The sequence below is a fragment of the Cydia fagiglandana genome, chromosome 27 (genome assembly GCF_963556715.1).
Source record: "Cydia fagiglandana chromosome 27, ilCydFagi1.1, whole genome shotgun sequence".
NCBI classification, from domain to species: domain Eukaryota; kingdom Metazoa; phylum Arthropoda; class Insecta; order Lepidoptera; family Tortricidae; genus Cydia; species Cydia fagiglandana.
In genome coordinates, this window is record NC_085958.1 from 9212695 (window position 1) to 9232283 (window position 19589).

Here is a 19589-nt window from a genome sequence, read left to right on the forward strand (position 1 = left end):
TGTGATGTGATGTGTGACTGGTGATGGTGTGTGGCTGTGTCGAAACGTCGGTAAATGAGGTAAATCAAGGTAATTGAATATAATTCGCGTTAGACCCGTCTATAATGTGAGTTAATAGTATGACTTTAATATGTTTTTGAGAAAAACTCGTAACCCCCTCCACTTTCCAAGTACTAAGCAATAAAATAAAATAACGGTCGCTGAACTTGCCGTTCTAAACAGTTCTAAACTTTTGTAACAAAAAATCGTTTGCAGAGTTTCACTTTAAAGTTAACTTTTAAGGGTTTCCTTTAGAATTAAACTCGGAATGTTTAGGTGCTCTGCTTTGAAGAAATGGAAGTACAGCCGGCTGCAAAAATATCTACACAATTGGCTCTGCGAGCTGCAGACCTGGCGATAAGCTTTAATAATGTAAAAAAACATCGTGGAATTATTTTATCACAACGAAATACCTACAATATGTCTTAGAGTTATGGCTCCCTGCCGAGGTTTGCTCGAGGGGCTACCAGTATCTAAGGTCTGCTTCAAACAAGTGCGAGTCGGACTCGCGCACGAAGGGTTCCGTACCATAATGCAAAAAAAAAAGAAAAAAAAGAAAAAAAAAGGTCACCCATCCAAGTACTGACCACTCCCGACGTTGCTTAACTTTGGTCAAAAATCACGTTTGTTGTATGGGAGCCCCATTTAAATCTTTATTTTATTCTGTTTTTAGTATTTGTTGTTATAGCGGCAACAGAAATACATCATCTGTGAAAATTTCAACTGTCTAGCTATCACGGTTCGTGAGATACAGCCTGGTGACAGACGGACAGACGGACGGACGGACGGACGGACAGCGAAGTCTTAGTAATAGGGTCCCGTTTTACCCTTTTGGTACGGAACCCTAAAAAGGAGTGTACAGGTTTTTAAAGGGTCCGCAACGCGCATGTAATACCCCTAGAGTTGCTGGCGTTCATAGGTTACGGTGACTGCTGCTGCTCGCGTCGAATGGTGGAAGGGAAAAATTAGAGATGCAACGGATAATTGTTTGGCCGGATACCGGATACCGGATGTTCGGCCGAATATTCGGCTGGCGGAACTATACATTCATTTCGGTTTTTCAGGTGCGCATTGTGCAGGTTTTGATCTGTTTCGTAGTAAACGTTCGCGCGGACTCATTTCTAGGTTCGAAATGAATGCGCGTGCAAGTCAGTGGAATGTTTAAATTGTTTTAAAATAATAAACGAGTACGATTATGAGCGTGACTGTTTCTTAAATCCAATTTGTTTACACCGAAATCAAGTAAAGCTACTATCCGGCGGGATCCGGCCGGATAGTAAGTCACTATCCGGTATCTGGCCGGAGATTAAAATAAGAGCACAGGATAATTAATAGTACTACCGTACAGAAAGGAAACTTCCTACAAAACCGAAGTTTGACAGCGGTTTAGGGTCGAATCATGCTGTCCCTTATGGCACTATCCCTTTTGGCTATTTAGGGTTGTCAAAAATCAAGTGATTATCTTATCTGTGGTCGTGCACACAAAAGGAAGTCAAGTGGTGCCAACCCTAATAATTGCTCGGAGCAATGCTGAGCCGAGCGGAGCCGAGTTTGACCGAAATCAGGAGTTTCGCACCCCTGATAAGGGTCGGATACCGGATAGTAACCGAATATCCGGTGCATCTCTAGAAAAAAATATTTGTAACAAGCACACAAATAAATGCCATTACCAGAATTCGAAGCTGGGACCTCTTTCGCTACTTACTATGCTATTGACTAGGCTAGGAGGTTGGAATAGTTATTTGTACAACAAGAGATCAAAGTTTGATATTTCTTCGAGTGCTTATTTTGAGTCCCGTGCAAGCGAAAGATTCTATAATAGATTCACGAGCGTAGCGAGTGAATCTAATTTAGAATCTTGAGCGTAGTAAGGGATTCAAAAGCGCACGAGATGTAAATAACTTTGATCTCGTGTAGTACACAAAATTTTTCACCCTAAGCAGTGAGAACATACCTAGAGGGACAGAGATACTATTATCTCTGGTTCTATAACCCAAGTATATCGAATTTGTATTAGACCCCGCATGTTGAAATTACATTTGACTATAAAAGTCACTTGAATGACATTTTGTCTCACTCAGTGAGCAAAATGCGATTTTGCTCACTCATACTGTCTCACTAAGTGAGCAAAATGCGATTTTGCTCACTGAGTGAGACAAAATGACTCAGTGAGCAAAATCGCATTTTGCTCACTGTTTTTAAGAAGCAAAGTACCCTTGTTCGAGCTGCTGAGGTGAAAATTATGTTTACTACTTGGTATAATCATTAATCTGTGTGTGTGCGTGTTAGTACTGTTTCACCCCAGAATCAGGACAAACCTGAGTGCCTACCGCGAACCACGTTCGACGTGTATCTTTGTCACACTTGTAAATTTGTACGTAAGTGTGACAGGGAGGCAACACGTCGAACGTGGTTCGCGGTAGGCTCCCTGGGCAGCCAGAAGTAAGGGAGGAGCCCAAGAGGATGAACAGGAATAGCATGAAAGACTACCTAGCAAGACCAATGGCTGAACCCACACCTGGACCGTCTTCAAAAAACTAAGAAGAAACAACAAAAACCGGAAATCAAAATCAAAACAAGCACCAACTGATCACAAACAAAAACATTTAAGAAAAAGAAATAAACAACAACAACATATAGAACAACAACAACAACAACATTGGAGGAGGCCTTTGCGACCTGGCAAACGGACCCACAAAAAAAATGGAATTAGAGCAATATATGAACAAGAAATGTATTGTCCGAGTAACAGGCTAAATAAAATAATCATTAATTAATCTATCTTAGTCGCCATTCATTTATTACGTAAGACGATTTTTGCCAGTTTTTGACCCCCTCCCGTAAGAAAAAATAAGATATGTTCCCCCCTAAATCGTCTTACGTAATAAATGAATGGAGCCTTACACCACCCACCCACACACACACACACACACACACACAGCACAGATATTTGTTCCTGAGTGGTGTTTTCTGTCTATTTACATAAGTATTTGTATATTAATATCCTTGTGTGAGTACCCATAACACTAGCTTTCTTGAGCTTACTGTGGGTCTTAGCACAGAATAAATAATAGTACAGAAGACTCACTCTCTTACAAAACGCGTCTGTTACGATCACCACAGATATGGCAAACCCCAAAATTGGGGCCGAACGGATGTACTTTTAGCTACATGTAGCAAAGCAACGAAATCGCGGAGTGAGCCACGGCTGACATAAGTATTTGTATATTAATATCGTTGTCTGAGTACCAATAACACAAGCCTTCTTGGGCTTACTGTGGGGCTTAGTCAATTTGTGTAAGGATATTCAATTACACAAACGGGTCTACCGCGATATAATTTCATTGTTTTTATATTATAGGAAAGAGACAGTCTTTCCGTGACCACAGCTGGTGCAACTCAGCTGAAACGTCGGAATTAAAGGTAAAAACAATGAAATTATATTGCGGTAGACCGTTTGTGTAATTGAATATTTGTACAAAACGCGAGAGTTTAATGTGTTATATTGTGTAAGGATGTCCTATTAACATTTATTTTATTTACTTATTTATTTAATCATAAGTTAGCAAAGTGCTTTTATATTGGTTTGTATAATACAATAATATTAATCAAATGCAGCTTTGATGTACGAGATTTCCATGAAAATCTGAACAAATATTAGTTTTGAAAACATTAATATTGACATTGGCCGAGCCAGTTGCTTATTTTCTTTGGGCCATGGAGGCCAAGCCATTTATCATCCAAACAGATATTCATCTTCCTCGCTTTATCCCGGCATTTCTGCCACGGCTCATGGGAGCCTGGGGTCCGCTTGACAACTAATCCCCAGAATTGGCATAGACACTAGTTTTTACTAAAGCGACTGCCATCTGACCTTCCAACCCAGAGGTAACCCAGAAGTATGCGGGGCAGTATGGTGGCTGATGATGAGTACCGAACTAAGTATTAACTCATATTCAATTTATAAATAAACTATAAAACTCAAAACCTGAATCTAAAAAAGAAATAATACTAATTTTAAAATAAAATACAAAAAAATATGCCCCTGTGGCATGGTGCCATAGATGCTGGCACCATTTCCTCGTTCTATTGCAAGACTAATTCTTTGAGCGAGGAAGCTGCCAGATCTGCGGTCACCGGTGACCTCTGCTAACCTTTTGGAAAGTTCCTTAATAAGCTTAAGGGCACTTGGACCCCACAGGCCAAGAGTCTTGACGACAAAAAGTATTAAACTGTATTCAGCGCAGAGACCCCTATATTTGAGAGAGAAAGAGAATTTTTTTTTATTTATCAGTTCACCCCCCAAAAAAGGGGGAGGCCTATGTTTAGCAGTCGACGTCTTATGGCTGAGATGATGATGATGATGATGATGAGTTATTGACATTAAAAATAAAAGCAGTGTTATGCTAAAAAGGGTCATTTTAAGTATTAACTTCCTTTTCTAGTCACAATACTGTCTATTTCAGAGCATAATATGTTTAAAACATGTATATAAATAGTAGTATTACTAAGGAAAACATATTAAATCTCAGACAAGCAATGATTTGCAGGTTATGTTCTTTGACATTCCAATAACAATCTTATTAGAAAAAAAACAACAAGGAGTTTGTTATTCTGTTTTTTTTTTTCATTATCAACCATAGATAAAATGTAAAAGTGGTACACAATGCTGGCATACTCAGTACAGTAATTGACTAAGGACATTGAAGTAGTCAATTGACAATAATTGAGATCGTTTGCGAGGTCAAATAAGAAAAAAAACTGAGTGTATTTCCCACACTTTTTTTGAAGATAACACTTACAGATTAGAAATTGCACTATTTCAGTGAAAACAAGCACGTCCAAGAAGTGCAGCGAAGCAAAATTAAAAAGTAAACAAGGACCTAGCAAAACGAGTTGCGTAGTTTTTTTATAGCAACAAAAACCACGGTTCGATGTATAAAAGACAGTGTTTTGGATGGAAACCTGTTCCTATGTCAAACCTGACGGAGTTTTCTTGATGGAAAAAAACCAAGCGCACAACACTTTACACTAAACTTCACATCGCACAGATGTACGGCAACAGCAGCTAAAACAGCGTAATAACACTAATTTAAACACTAAAAGATCACTTTGAGACGATACGCACCTTACATTTCGTTATTACATGTGTAGCTAGTTTTACCACCGCAAAATTCCCCGTTCCTATTGTCTTTTCTAGATTGTAATTGCCGACTCGGACTAGCTGATCTATCGGGAAATGCTTTGATTTGGCCATCGGTTCGAAACTGTTGGCCATTTTCGTGGAAAATTAAGAAAATCGCTCGGTGTCGCGACGTACCGAGCGATTCTTTAGCTACTGTCGTTTAGTTCAGAGCTTCTGCCGCCGCGGCAGCACTGCCGCTCACGTCACCCGCCGAGGGAAGCTCAAGTGCGTAACAACACATTTCATTAATAAACACATTAATTTATTGTACAAACTTTGCTTTATGCCACATTCTCACAACTTTATGACATTTTCAGACCATAAACACTTCTCGACAGCATCAACGACGTTAACTTTATTCAACACTTAGCCCTTATCACCTTGTTTGTTATCATTTCAATGGGTTGTACTTGAACGTCACTCAGTTACGAAAAAAATAACTCGATTCACAACATTTACGCGCTACAGTGATCTCTTTCGCGCCCATTCATTTTTCATGCGCTAGAAGGAGCAAGACGATAGATGCCCAGTCTGTGACGTCACGCGTCTCTGCTTACGTCATACGCGCCAATTTTCAAATGGTCGTACGTCAAAGAAAATATCGATTTTTAGAACGAACTGCACATTTTAAAGTTCAAAGCTCACGACCGTTTTTCTTTCTTTAAAATGTTAATTTTTTTAGGGTTCCGTACCTCAAAAGGAAAAAAACGGAACCCTTATTGGATCAACTCGTGCGTATGTCTGTCTGTCACAGCCCATTTTCTCCATAACTACTGGACCAATTAAATTGAACGGTACACATATGTATTATTATTAAATTTATTAATTCAATTTATTCATGTAAAATAATTACTGTTACATATACATATGTGACATAATCTATGAAAAGGGACCTTATTGTCGATGGTGCTTACGCCATTATTAATGATGCTCCGATATAAATACAATGCCGCGCGACGCTGTGCGGCGTAAGCGCCATCGACAATAAGGTCCCTTTTCATAGATAATGCCTCATATGTATACAGGGTGATTCATGAGACGTGAGCAGAACTAATCCTGCGCACTTAGTAACTGATAATTGATCGGTCACCGTCGTATTTAGGTGAAACAACCACACTTTTTCCTATTTTTTTACTTTTTGGCGAGGGCAAATTTAATTCTCTACAATCATAGTCACCCTACAAGACCTAATTAATAAACATAAAACCTCTTTAACCGTAATGACAGCATTATGATTCGAAGAAAATAAAAAGTCAAACTTGAGTGAGATACGACTTTTCAAAAGTAACCAAACCGTGATGACATTCAATTTGACACAGAATATCGGTAGTTTAGTATTCTAATTGTAGGGTGACCATGCATGTCGTAAATAAATTAATAACTTTTTTTTCAACACGACTTGAAAATTAACGTTAACCTCACTAATACTGATACGAAACAGTTGCTTATGGAGCATTCCACGGGCTGTCCTGTACAAACGCATTTTATTTCCTGTGTTGCGACTTTTTTTTTGGCATTTATAGCAATCGATTATTTGTCTGTGCATATTTTTGACTATTTGTCATAAAAAAGAAACTCTTATACCTGCAAATCTTCAGAAAATTCACGTTTGTACGGGACAAACGGTAGACGATTTCATGGAATGCCCCTTATAATTTACGAAATGCGCAGTGTTAGTCCTGCTCACGTCTCCTGAATCACTCTGTATAATAAATGCGCTAAGCTGGAGTAACCAGTTTTTTGACGCGCCGCGCTCTAGTCCCCAAAGACAGACATGTAATGTCAACAAATGAATATTAAACAGGGGGGACACTTTTCGGGAGGCAAATAGGAAACTTAAAAAAAAGTTTTTGAAACTATATCGTGTTACGTAGTTAAATACATATCTAATTAAATAGGTCATTTTGAGAATCTCGAATATGTTTTTGTAATTTTAACAAAACTGAAAATGAAGTTTATACATATGCACGTAGGTCTATGTTGCTCTGTGGTCTGTGACCGATTAATCGGTCTTTGGCGTTGAACCTGCGGTGCGGATATATCGGTCATTGGCGTCCAAAAGGTTAACTTTTGGACGCCAATGACCGATATACTATATTAAACCTATTAAGGCCCCTGTACAGTCAAGGAATTTAAATTCCGACCTATTTCGTACTTTGTCACAGTGACAACCGTATGAGGTCTCTAGCGGCTTTCATATTGATTGTCACTGTGACAAAGTACGAAATGGGTCGGAATTTAAATTCCTTGACTGTACACAATGTCCCAGCGTGGGCCATTCTGGGGGACGCATTTATGCGTTAGAGGGAGCAAGTGATATTGCTATCTCATTCTACCGCATGGCTGCGTACCTTGAACTGGCCGGCGATGGCCCATTGTGTACAGGGGCCTTTAGAAATGTGCAGTCAAGCGTGAGTGGGACTTAATACTTATTTTTTGAGGGGCTACCGCGAAAACCGAAATCCGCGAAAACCGAAATCTTTCTCTTTTACTCCAATGAAGGCGTAATAAGACTGACAGAGAAAAATGCCCGCAATTTGCGAACTTCGATTTTCGCGGTTATAGCCTTGATCCCACCTTTACAATTTTTTTAAAGACATTTCACTCACGTTCACATAAAAAAAAAACATTGTTAAAATTGTGTAGAGTCAGACCAGGAATAGTCTGCAGCGGATTTGATAGCCCACGCAATGAAAGTGTTATTTTGGACGTATAAATGACACTTGCACTGCGTGGGCTATCAAATCCGCTGCAGACTTTTTTTGGTCATACTCTAGCTAGGTAATGTACGGAACACTTGGAACGCGAGTCTGACTCGCACTTGGCCAGGTTTTTTTTATTATCTATATTTTGATCTGACATGACAATAGAGATACACAATAATTTATATGCCGATTTATAATAATACGAACAAGAACGATAACTATAATAATAAGAGGTGTTTATTTTTTTAATTTGATATTTATTATTTTAATAGAGTTTATAATTTCATAGAAGTTTGACGTATAATCAAAATGGCAAAATCTCTGCAGACGTTTTTTTCTTGGTTCAATCAACTCTACCTCTACCTATTATAAATTGCTGAACCACTCCTTTTAAATTCATACTAAGTAATAAAGGACACTATTCTAGGGGTGATTTAAAAATACTTTGACGTAAGTTTCATACATTTGTGTTAATTTTACTTTCAGAACTATCTGTAGAAATTATTTTATTAAATCATTATCAACCTGTTTTACAGTACGCTCCAGCAATATTTGTAAACAGTGCCATCTATGTTTCTTTCTTAATATTACCTTACTACTTTGTTCGTTTGAATATGTATAATATGTTTGTGAACTACGTAGTTAAACTACTCGCCGTCAGATGGCATTATATTCAAAAATTGCATGATGCGTTTAAAACATAGATATAAGAATATATACAGATGCCTTCCAAGCGAGCTGTCAGTGGGACCACTTTTTGTTTAGTGTACGATTAACAAAGCGACCCACTTTGCTGTAGCCATGTCGATAAAGTCATATCGATAAACTACCGACATTTCATGCAATTTTAATTTTACTTCAAAGGTTTAACTATACCTAAAATGAACAAAAACGCTTTTTTTCTTTATTGTGGTTATCAGATCACAATTTTGTAGTCACGCCCCAGGAGAGAACCAAGGGAAAGTTCAGATATTTAATTAAAATGCATAAATACCTATTAAAATAGGTGGTCCGCAATAATTGAATTATTTTATTACATTATAATATATTCATTATCTATTAGCATTTCAATTATGTTTATGTTTAACGAAGATATTGAAGCTTCAATTAATCGCTATTTCGTTCCGCTGTGTAGCGTTTATCGATATATAACATGATTAAAATCGACTTTTCACATCCCTAAAAGAGCACACATATACGTTTTTACGCACACATGCACAACCCGGGTCGCCTAAAAAGGGGCCACTTGGATTTGAAGTCCATCTTGTCAACAGTATAGTTGTCCTTTTTTGACAAATGGCATTTTAAAAGAGCGAGGAGAGAGAAATGATACTAGTTGCTGCGCCGTCAAATAGAACAATAAAGGTAGGGGCCTTGGTTTAAAAACAAAATTTTAAGCTCAGTCCAGACGGGATAATTAAATCGACCGTTTTGATTATAAATAAATCATAGACATAATATATATATAGACGGTGTCTCAGCGAGCTGTCACTGTTGCCACTTTTGTTTAGTGTACGATTAACAATTTAACACCACATTGCTGTAGCCATGTCGATAAAGTCAGATCGATAAACTATCGACATTTCTTACAATTTTAATTTTACTTCAAAGGTTTGACGATATCTAAAATGAACAAAAACGCTTTTATTCTTTATTGTGGTTATCAGATCACAATTTTATAGTCACGCCCCAGCAGGGAACCAAGGGAAAGTTCAGATATTTATTTAAAATACATAAATACCTACTAAGATATGTGTTCCGCAATAATTGAAATATTTTATTATATTCTAATATATTTATTATTCATTAGCATTTCAATTATGTATATGTTAAACGAAGATATTGAAGCTTCAATTAATAGCTATTTCGTTCCTCTGTGTAGCGTTTATCGATATATAACATGATTAAAATCGACTTTTCACATCCCTAAAAGAGCACACATACACGCTTTTGCGCACACATACACAGCCTGGATGCATCAAAAAAGGCAACACTTGATTTGAAGTTCACCTTGTCAGCAGTATGGTTGTCCTTTTTTGACAAATGGCATTTTAAAAGAGCGAGGAGAGAGAAATGATACTAGTTGCTGCGCCGTCAAATAGAACAATAAAGGTAGGGGCCTTGAAATAAATTTGCGTCAATCTCATGTGATAGCGTCCACACGACACAATTTAATCACCAGTTTTAGATTTATGGTGAAATTAAATTACTCTTAATTAAAATAATGTCGCGCATACTAGCGTCACAAAATAATTAATAGTACTACCGTACAGAAAGGAAGCTTCCTACAAAAACGAAGTTTGACAGCGGTTCAGGGTCGAATCATGCTGTCCCTTTCTAATGTATGGCACTGTCCCTTTCGGCTATTTAGGGTTGTCAAAAATCAAGTGATTATCTTATCTGTGGTCGTGCACGCAAAAGGAAGTCAAGTGGTGCCAACCCTAATAATTGCTCGGAGCAATGCTGAGCCGAGCGGAGCCGAGTTTGACCGAAGTCAGGAGCTTCGCACCCCTGCTAGCGTCACAAAATTGTTATCTTCCGTCCGCACCTCCATTCGGTCATAATTTTACAATCTAATAAAGTGGTATCGGCGTGAATCGGCGAGTCAAATTGGCGTTTGCGTCCACACTACTAGATAATATTTTTATTTCTGATCAATTTTATAATCCGTCTGGACCTGCCTTTACGCTGCGCATGCACAGGTCAAGAAAGGCAGTATCTTATGGCTCCTCTTCACGTTGGGCCAACGCCAACGCCAACGAGGGACGCAGCCATGCGGTAGAATGAGATAACAATATCACTTGCTCCCTCTAACGCATAAATGCGTCCCTCGTTGGCGTTGGCGTTGGCCCAACGTGAAGAGGAGCCTTTAGTCTCGTATTATAAAAAAAACGTCATTATAATGATGACATTTATGACAGTTGAAATAGCTTGCGAATCTTACGATCATAAGCGCCCTCCAGACTATGCGCGTGAATCGCGGGCGAAGCCGCGAACGCGAGTGTGGAGTCTAGTTCGCTGATATGCGAAATCGACTCCAGACTCGCGTTCGCGGCTTCGCGCCGCGATTCGCGCACGAGTGTGGAGCAGGCTTAAGACTTATAATATATAGAGACGGTGTCTCAGCGAGCTGTCACTGTTGCCACTTTTGTTTAGTGTACGATTAACAATGAGGCCCACCTTGCTGTAGCCATGTCGATAAAGTCATATCGATAAACTATCGACATTTCTTGCAATTTTAATTTTACTTCAAAGGCTTAACGATACCTAAAATGACCAAAAACGCTTTTATTCTTTATTGTGGTTATCAGATCACAATTTTATAGTCACGCCCCAGCAGGGAACTAAGAGAAAGTTCAGATATTTAATTAAAATACATAAATACCTCCTAAAATAGGTGTTCCGCAATAATTGAATTATATTATTATATTATAATATATTCATTATCCATTAGCATTTCAATTATGTTTATGTTTAACGAAGTTATTGAAGCTTCAATTAATCGCTATTTCGTTCCGCTGTGTAGCGTTTATCGATATATAACATGATTAAAATCGACTTTTCACATCCCTAAAAGTACACTATACACTTTTACGCAAACATACACAGCCTGGGCGCATCAAGAAAGGCAACACTTGATTTGAAGTCCACCTTGTCAACAGTATGGTTGTCCTTTTTTGACAAACGGCATTTTTAAAAAAGCGAGGAGAGAGAAATGATACTAGTTGCTGCGCCGTGAAAGAGAACAAAAAACGTTGGGCCCTTGCTTGCGATAGTCGCGACTAAAAATTATATTTGATTCATTTAATATTTTGCTTGCTTGCTATCCCGATACTCCTGATGGCAACTGCTAATCGTGGCAGAGGTCGAAGACCTCCTAGAAGAAGGAATCACGAAGTTAACTTCGAAAATGGAAGGGTTCAGGAAGACCCAGCGCTTGCAGAGCTCGCTGATGCAATGTTGCCGCGGCGGATTCATTTGCCCATCACGACCAGAGGAATAGGAATGAGCGTTTGCAGTCTTGTAAGGGACTCGTCAATATATTTTCCGACGGATGACTCTGATGATTCATCTGACGAAGATATAATTACAATTCCAGTGCCTGATATCTATGCACTGTATAGATTGTTCCTCGGATTACTCGAATACAAACTGAATCACACTTGTTTTAGGTCGGCTGATACTTACCAGTATGTAGTGCAAGCAGGCTGGAGTGTGGTTGCTCAGTCCATCCGGGTCCCCAAACAAATACAATGTATAATAAATGCAGTTGGTGAATTTAAACATAATGATATAACCTACGTTCCTGTAGTGGCCAAGGATGTAGACGCAGTTCCTCGACCAGACAACTTGCTGCTAAGCAATTTACGAAGAGCTGTTGAACTATTATCAAATCCAGAGACATTAGTGGAACACAGGAAGTATTTCTATGAACATAACACCATTCCTGGTGCTCAGTGGAATAAAGAAGAATATTTGCTATTGAATGCAGATGAAATTATAAAAGCAGATTACAATGATTTCCGTAATGATTGGTATGCAGTTGAAATTTACCTCGATTGCCTTTATAGAAATTCTAAAAAAAAGCCAGAGTTTGCATGTGAACATTTAAACTTAACATCAGATGGAGAGAAATCTCTGCTTATATCCAGTAAAATGGGAACACTTAGAGTTCCTGATAGGGGGAGTGAAGAATTAAGCGCTTACTATAGGAGCTGCTCTCCGGATGGCCACATAGAGGTAGAAGATTATTACACTTTATTAAGGCTGCCAGTTACATCTCACGACATAATAGGGCTGCTTGGAGAGTGCTCAGAACTGACTTGTAATCATCCACTGTACAATTTAAGAAGGGAAACTGTAAATGGATTTGTTGTGAATGGTGGCCGTATATACATGCCGTGTACGATATACTCTAGACCTCCTTCAACCCTGTTGCTTCATTCACCTATAGCACTTACGGTTTCTGTCACCACAAGAGGAATAGGTATGAGTATTTGCCATCTTGTTTACACATCATCAAGTTACAATGCAATTCCTACGCCTGACATCTATGCATTGTATAGAATGTGTCTTGGCTTGCTTGAAGTCAAACTATCACAGGATATGTACCATCTAACCCATGTGACGGACACATACCGGTATTTATTCAATGCAGACTTGAATCATATTGCCCAAAGTATCTGGATCCCTAAACAAATACTAAATCTAGTAAATGCGGTGGGCAAATTTCAACATGACGGCATTACCTATGTTCCCGCAGTTGCCAAGGATGTAACCGATCATGCAGGCGCAGTCCCTCGGCCAGAAAACTTGCTGCTCAGCAATTTACGAAGAGCTGTTGAACTATTATCAAATCCGGCAACACTAGTACAACACAGGAAGTATTTTTATGAACATAACCCAATTCCTGGTGCGCAGTGGGATAATGAAAAATATCTACTATTAAATGCTGATCAAATCATACAAGCAGATTACAATACAAATCTTGTAAGTAAATTTCAAGGAGATTGCGAGGCAATTCAACCCTACCTTAAAAGCCTTTGTAGGTACTCCATAACAAAGCCTGGATTTGCTTGCGGGCGTGTAGACCTAAAATCGAATGGAAAGAAGTTTCTGCTTATGTCCAATCAAAGTGGAAAAGGGCGGAGGCCCGACCAAATTGAAATTCTAAAAGTGCCGGATAGAGGGGCCGATGAAGACTTAGACACTTACTGCAAAAAGTGTCGCCCAAATGGTAACATAGACTATTATTATGCTTTATCCAAGCTGTCGGGGTATGAACTACTTCTGGGGATGACCTGCCTGCTCGGAGAACGCCCAGAGAGCCCCTTCAATACTGATCCAGTGTATGATTTGCGAAGTGAAACTTTAGCTGGATTCAGTCTACCTCGTTCCTATATACAAGTCAGTAACCTGATATACAGGTTTATCTAAGACGGTAATTACACATAGATGACGATAGCCTTTTCATGATGATTTTTGCTGATAGGGGATAAGTATACGTTGTTTCCCTGTCCCCATCACAGATCTGATAACTTGATAAGCGAGCAATAATGACGACTAGTCTGGCCTAGTGGGTAGTGACCCTGCCTGTGAAGCCGATGGTCCTGGGTTCGAATCCCAGAAAGGGCATTTATTTGTGTGATGACACAGATATTTGTTCCTGAGTCATGGGTGTTTTCTATGTATTTAAGTATTTATATATTATATATATCGTTGTCTGAGTACCCACAACACAAGCCTTCTTGAGCTTACTGTGGGACTTAGTCAATCTGTCTAAGAACGTCTTATATTTATTTATAATAAGAAGACTTTTAACTAATAAGGAATATTAACATAGAATAAAAACTCAGCATTGTTGGAGTCTAGCCTCTAGCTTCAGGCTGGCATAAAAATTAAATGTGACATTATCTATGAAAAGGGACCTTATTGTCAATGGTGCTTACGCCATTATTAATGATGCTCCGATATAAATACAATGCCGCGCGACGCTGTGCGGCGTAAGCGCCATCGACAATAAGGTCCCTTTTCATAGATAATGCCTCAAATGATATTGACATTGTATGACATGTCTTCCGTTTGTTGCATTTTTGGAATAAGTAATTTTTTAAAATTTAATTTGTACTATTTGTGCATAAGAAATAAACGATAACTTGTATTTGCTCTATTTCCTTTGTTTTATAAGTTGGAGCTATAATGCCTATAATAAACTAGTTTTAGTTCAGTCATTATATCCAAAAAACCGACCCTACTCGTGAATAATCAGTTCTTGGATTTTTTTTTCGTAGGTCTCTCGGGTGGGTCGCTGGGAGTGTAAATTCAAAAAGTAGACTGAATCAGGCTCCTGCGTATATTCGAAAAACGGTTTTTCTTGAATAACTCGGCCATTTTTGATTTTACAGTAAAACCGTGGGGACAAAAATTGTAGGAAATTTGATTCTCTATAAGTTTGGTCCTCACAATTTTTCTTCTAGGATCGATATTTTGGAAATTAAATTTGAAAAAAAAAGCGACAATTTCAAATTTTGATTATCTACAAGTTTAGTCCTCTTCGTTTATGCCGTAAAGTTGAAAATAAACGAGATGAAGAAAACGTTTTGAATTTGTCGCTTTTTCAAATTAAATTTAAGTGTGGGCGATGTTGTGTGCAAAGTTTCATTACAATCCAACACGTAGTTTTAAAATGAGAGCGAAACCAGGCGTGGCTCACTCCGCGATTTCGTCGCTTTGCTACAGGTAGCTAAAAGTACATCCGTTCCACACCAATTTTTGGGGTTTGCCATAAGCCGCGCGTGGCGCCACCTAGCGGCCATATCTGTGCTGATCGTAACAGACGCGTTTTGTTAGAGAGTGAGTCTTGTGTACCTAGTACTATACGTCACACGAATTTCTAGGCTTTTTGACCCCTCCCCCCCTCCTTGTCATACTTGGTCACATTTGGCAAACCCTAGTATGACGTCACATTTCTTCTACGAAATCGCCAAATCGAATTAAGTACCTAAGTATTATTAATATTTTATCAAAATATTTTTGACGATATAAACATTAGTAATTTTATAACCCAAAGCTGCTTAGGAAAGAAAATAAACGAATAAAAACGATTATCGTTTTAAAAACTTGTTGTTTAAATGTACAGCGAATAAAATAATTTAAATAAATTTTCGGTTACTGATGAAGTTAAAGTGACGTCACAAAGTTTGTGTCTCCCCCCTCCCCCATGTCACAATATGTCACATTTTCTTGACCCCCTCCCTCCCCCTAAACGTGTGATGTAATTAATGGATGACCCCTATTATTTATTCTGTGGCGAAACTCCGTTTGTATATGAAGGTGAAATTCGGTCGATCTTGCTGCGGACTCAACTAAGTAAAAGTAATAGTGTTTTATTGCCATTCGCAAAAATCAAGTCACTGATAAGATAATTCGTAGCTGAATTGGTTATACATACAGAGAGCTATAACTGCGAATCGAATCGAAGTTGCGAACGCAAATTGCGGGCATTTTTCTCTGTCACTCTTATTACGTCTTCATTGGAGTAAAAGAGAAAGATCCCCGCTATTTGCTAATTTGTTTTCACGGTAGCCCCTCAGGCTACGCCTAGTGTGGGAAGTTGGGAACCGGTACAACCATGATTGTCATTGCTTTAAATGTAGAAAAAAAAAAACTGATAAGATTTTAAACTGAATTCCGTGAAACGAAATATTCTCACCGTGATTGGAGGTCTATTTTCACTAGATATAATTGGTTTCGAAAATTAGGTGTTTTCATATTAAGATTATGATTATAAATTCGACATTATAAGTTTATATCGTTTATATCTGCTGCTGGCAGGTGCAGGCGCACAGCAAGATCCATAGATGTATCGATCTATTTAAAAATAAAACCAGGTGTGAAGTGTGAACACACCTTTAGATGTCAGTCCCATTTCCATCCAGCCTCATGCCACGCGCTGACACAAAAAATAGGGTAAACCGAGCCACCCCTTATATGTATGTATGTTTTATATAGGTATGTATAGTTCGTTCTTTTTAGGGTTCCGTACCCAAAGGGTAAAACGGGACCCTATTACTAAGACTTCGCTGTCCGTCCGTCCGTCCGTCTGTCACCAGGCTGTATCTCACGAACCGTGATACCTAGACAGTTGACATTTTCACAGATGATGTATTTCTGTTGCCGCTATAACAACAAATACTAAAAACAGAATAAAATAAAGATTTAAGTGGGGCTCCCATACAGCAAACGTGATTTTTGACCAAAGTTAAGCAACGTCGGGCGTGGTCAGTAGGTACTTGGATGGGTGACCGATTTCTTTTTGCATTTTTTCTGTTTTTTTTTTGCTTTATGGTACGGAACCCTTCGTGCGCGAGTCCGACTCGCACTTGCCCGGTTTTTTAGCATTAGAAATAAGGCAAACAATCTTGATGTCTGAGCTTGATGTTTCTTTTAATTGAAAACACACAATTATGTTGCCTTACGCTCAAGTTATCTTCGGAACAAAAGGTAGTATCAAAAAATGGGTTTTACCAGTTTGTAGAGCTTGAAAAATTAATTCTAAAGGTCTAATAAAACCACTTTCGTCATAAAGTCACTTAATAGGTATTTGCAGTAATAGGACGACATTTTTAAAATAAATTATTAAGGTACTTTAAAACCGGCCAAGTGCGAGTCGGACTCGCGCACAAGATTGGACCAAGGGAGCCGACCCATTCCACCCTTTTTTGGGGGGTAAGCACGGTACGATCTCGTGGCTACCGGGCCAGATCAGCTTAGTTTGACCTTAGAAACAATTGTGCCAAGCGGCATCGCACGAAACAAAAGTGCATACCCACTGCACTTACTTAGCCTACGAATACAAGTTCGAAAAAAATACAAAAATACATTATTTTCACGTAATGCTTGGCCTGTAACACTGAATTTGAGAGAATAGAAAAAGTAAAAAATTTAAAAACGTAAGTATTGACATCTGACATTACCATCATTTAGTTCAGATACAACATATTTTAATATACCTACATATGTGCATATTTCTTTGTATGCATATAGGTAGTTAATACCTATCACTATTTATGTTTATTTAATGAAGATATTTCACAATAGGGTCAAGTATAAAAGGGAGGGGGGCGGCGGGATACTAATCTATTCGACGAAGCAACTCGGATAATAATTATGATAGAACTTCACTTATGGTAAGTTCGTTTAGGTAATCATTAATTATCCTCTTTGCTTCGTCTTCTAGATTACAAATAAACACAATGAGGAGTAGTGAAATATCGAATAAAATAAATAAACCAAGTTAATAATAAACAAATCATCACTGCCAGGACTATTGTAGCCAATAAGCCTGATATTGTGATAATAGATCGTTCGCAACGTCGGGCCGTGCTCGTTGACATCACCATCCCCCATGATGAGAATCTCGTGAAGGCCGAGAAGGACAAGTCCAGTAAGTACCTAGACTTGGCTCACGAGATAACCGCCATGTGGGATGTTGATTCGACGATCATTGTCCCGATAGTCGTTTCAGTGAACGGTTTAATAGCAAAGAGTCTCGACCAACATCTTGAGAGACTCTCGCTAGGTGGTTGGATCAAGGGATAGATGCAGAAGGCGGTGATCTTGGACACGGCGCGGATAGTCCGCCGGTTCCTCTCTGCAGCCCTGACCACCGGTAGCTTGGGCCTTGCCCCGCTGCTGGCGGCACCCTAGGTTAGGTTTTTTATAATGTGTTTATATATATGTATTTTTTATTGTTTTGTAACTGTTTTTATATTTTACTCTTATATACATATTATAAAAACCTAGCCTAAGAAAAATGATGAATAAAGGAACAAATAAATTTAATATTTTAACCAAAACAAATTGTCTGTAAATATTGAATGGTTACCAAAGTATTAACCCAATTTATTATAATACATTAGACATAATAGTTTTGGCGAATGTTGAATTATCGGTCTCTTTAATACATCTGTTATAAAATTTACCGAATATAACTGAAGACCCGCTCCATCCAGCGGTTTGTCTTATTATATCCAAGTTTACTCCCAGACTATGCGCTTTAGAGGTCGCTGCATGTCGCGTACACATTGTGATATCTATGCCGCATTCTCCTAAAGTCAAACGAATCCAACGACTTATCGTTTGTGAAGTTACTGGTTTAATAGGTTTTTTTAGACTCACGAAGAGAGAATCGTGATTAAAACAATTTAAGTGATCAGCTTAGTTTGACCGAAACAATTGTGCCAAGCGGCATCGCCCGAGACAAAAGTGCATACCAGCGAACTGATATACATGGAAGTATTCTGTCCGCTCAGTTATGACCCAACGTAAACTATTCGATTGTAGGCGGTGCTTACAAACTATTCGATTCGCAACTTCAGTTCGTCCGAGATGACAGTCAGTGACGGATGGCTAAATTGATTTATAAAAACAACGTTTTTTTGTAATTAAAAATGTCTTCATGTGTCGTGAAGTGGTGCAGAAGTTATTTTAGTTCATACCAAGGATACTGGAATCACTTTTCACTTGTAGTAAACAGATAACTTCAGTAAAATTTGGAATAAACATGACGATTTGTTTTCAATACTACCGTGCTAAGCTAAAACGTAACAACTGCATACGACTTTCATAACAACATACGACTTTTTAAATTGCGAGGATAATAGGGATGGTGTTATGCCAAATGAAGTAGACTATTTTATTAACTTGTGCTTGGTTTAGTTATTTTCTATATAATTATAAATGTAGTAATGAATTCTTTCTTACAGATTTGTATTTTCCTTTTTTATTTCATGAGATGGAGCTGTAAAAAACTACCTAATTATTTCAAATTAATAATCAAATTTGATATTATCATTTTACATTACTTTCCATTCAGATTCCCACAAGATGATATTCGCAGAGAACTATGGAAAAAAGCTGTCCAACTAGAGAGACATGAAATTAAGTGGATACCTGGAATGATATCTAGAATATGTTCTATTCATGAGATATAACTCGTGAGATAATCATACCCGGTTTCCTATATGTAGATACACTTCCACTGAATTAATTTAACAAATACACACATTATCTGAAAATGTTGATCATTCGAATCCACCCTCTACCGTCACATATATGTAGGTTCTCTCTCAAGCCATTTCCGTCAGTAGAAAAGAGCG

At 38.3% G+C, this 19589-nt stretch overlaps 1 protein-coding gene across 1 annotated transcript in view; it reads right to left on the reverse strand.

The window, feature by feature from the left end:
• Nucleotides 1–5700, reverse strand: part of LOC134677824 (uncharacterized) — a 58297-nt gene extending 52597 nt beyond the window's left edge. Inside the window, exon 1 of the mRNA XM_063536251.1 lies at nt 5168–5700. Within this exon, the coding sequence (XP_063392321.1) occupies nt 5168–5317 (150 nt within the window). The 5' untranslated portion in view covers nt 5318–5700. The remainder of the gene's footprint in view (nt 1–5167) is intronic.
• Nucleotides 5701–19589: the final 13889 nt, after the last annotated feature.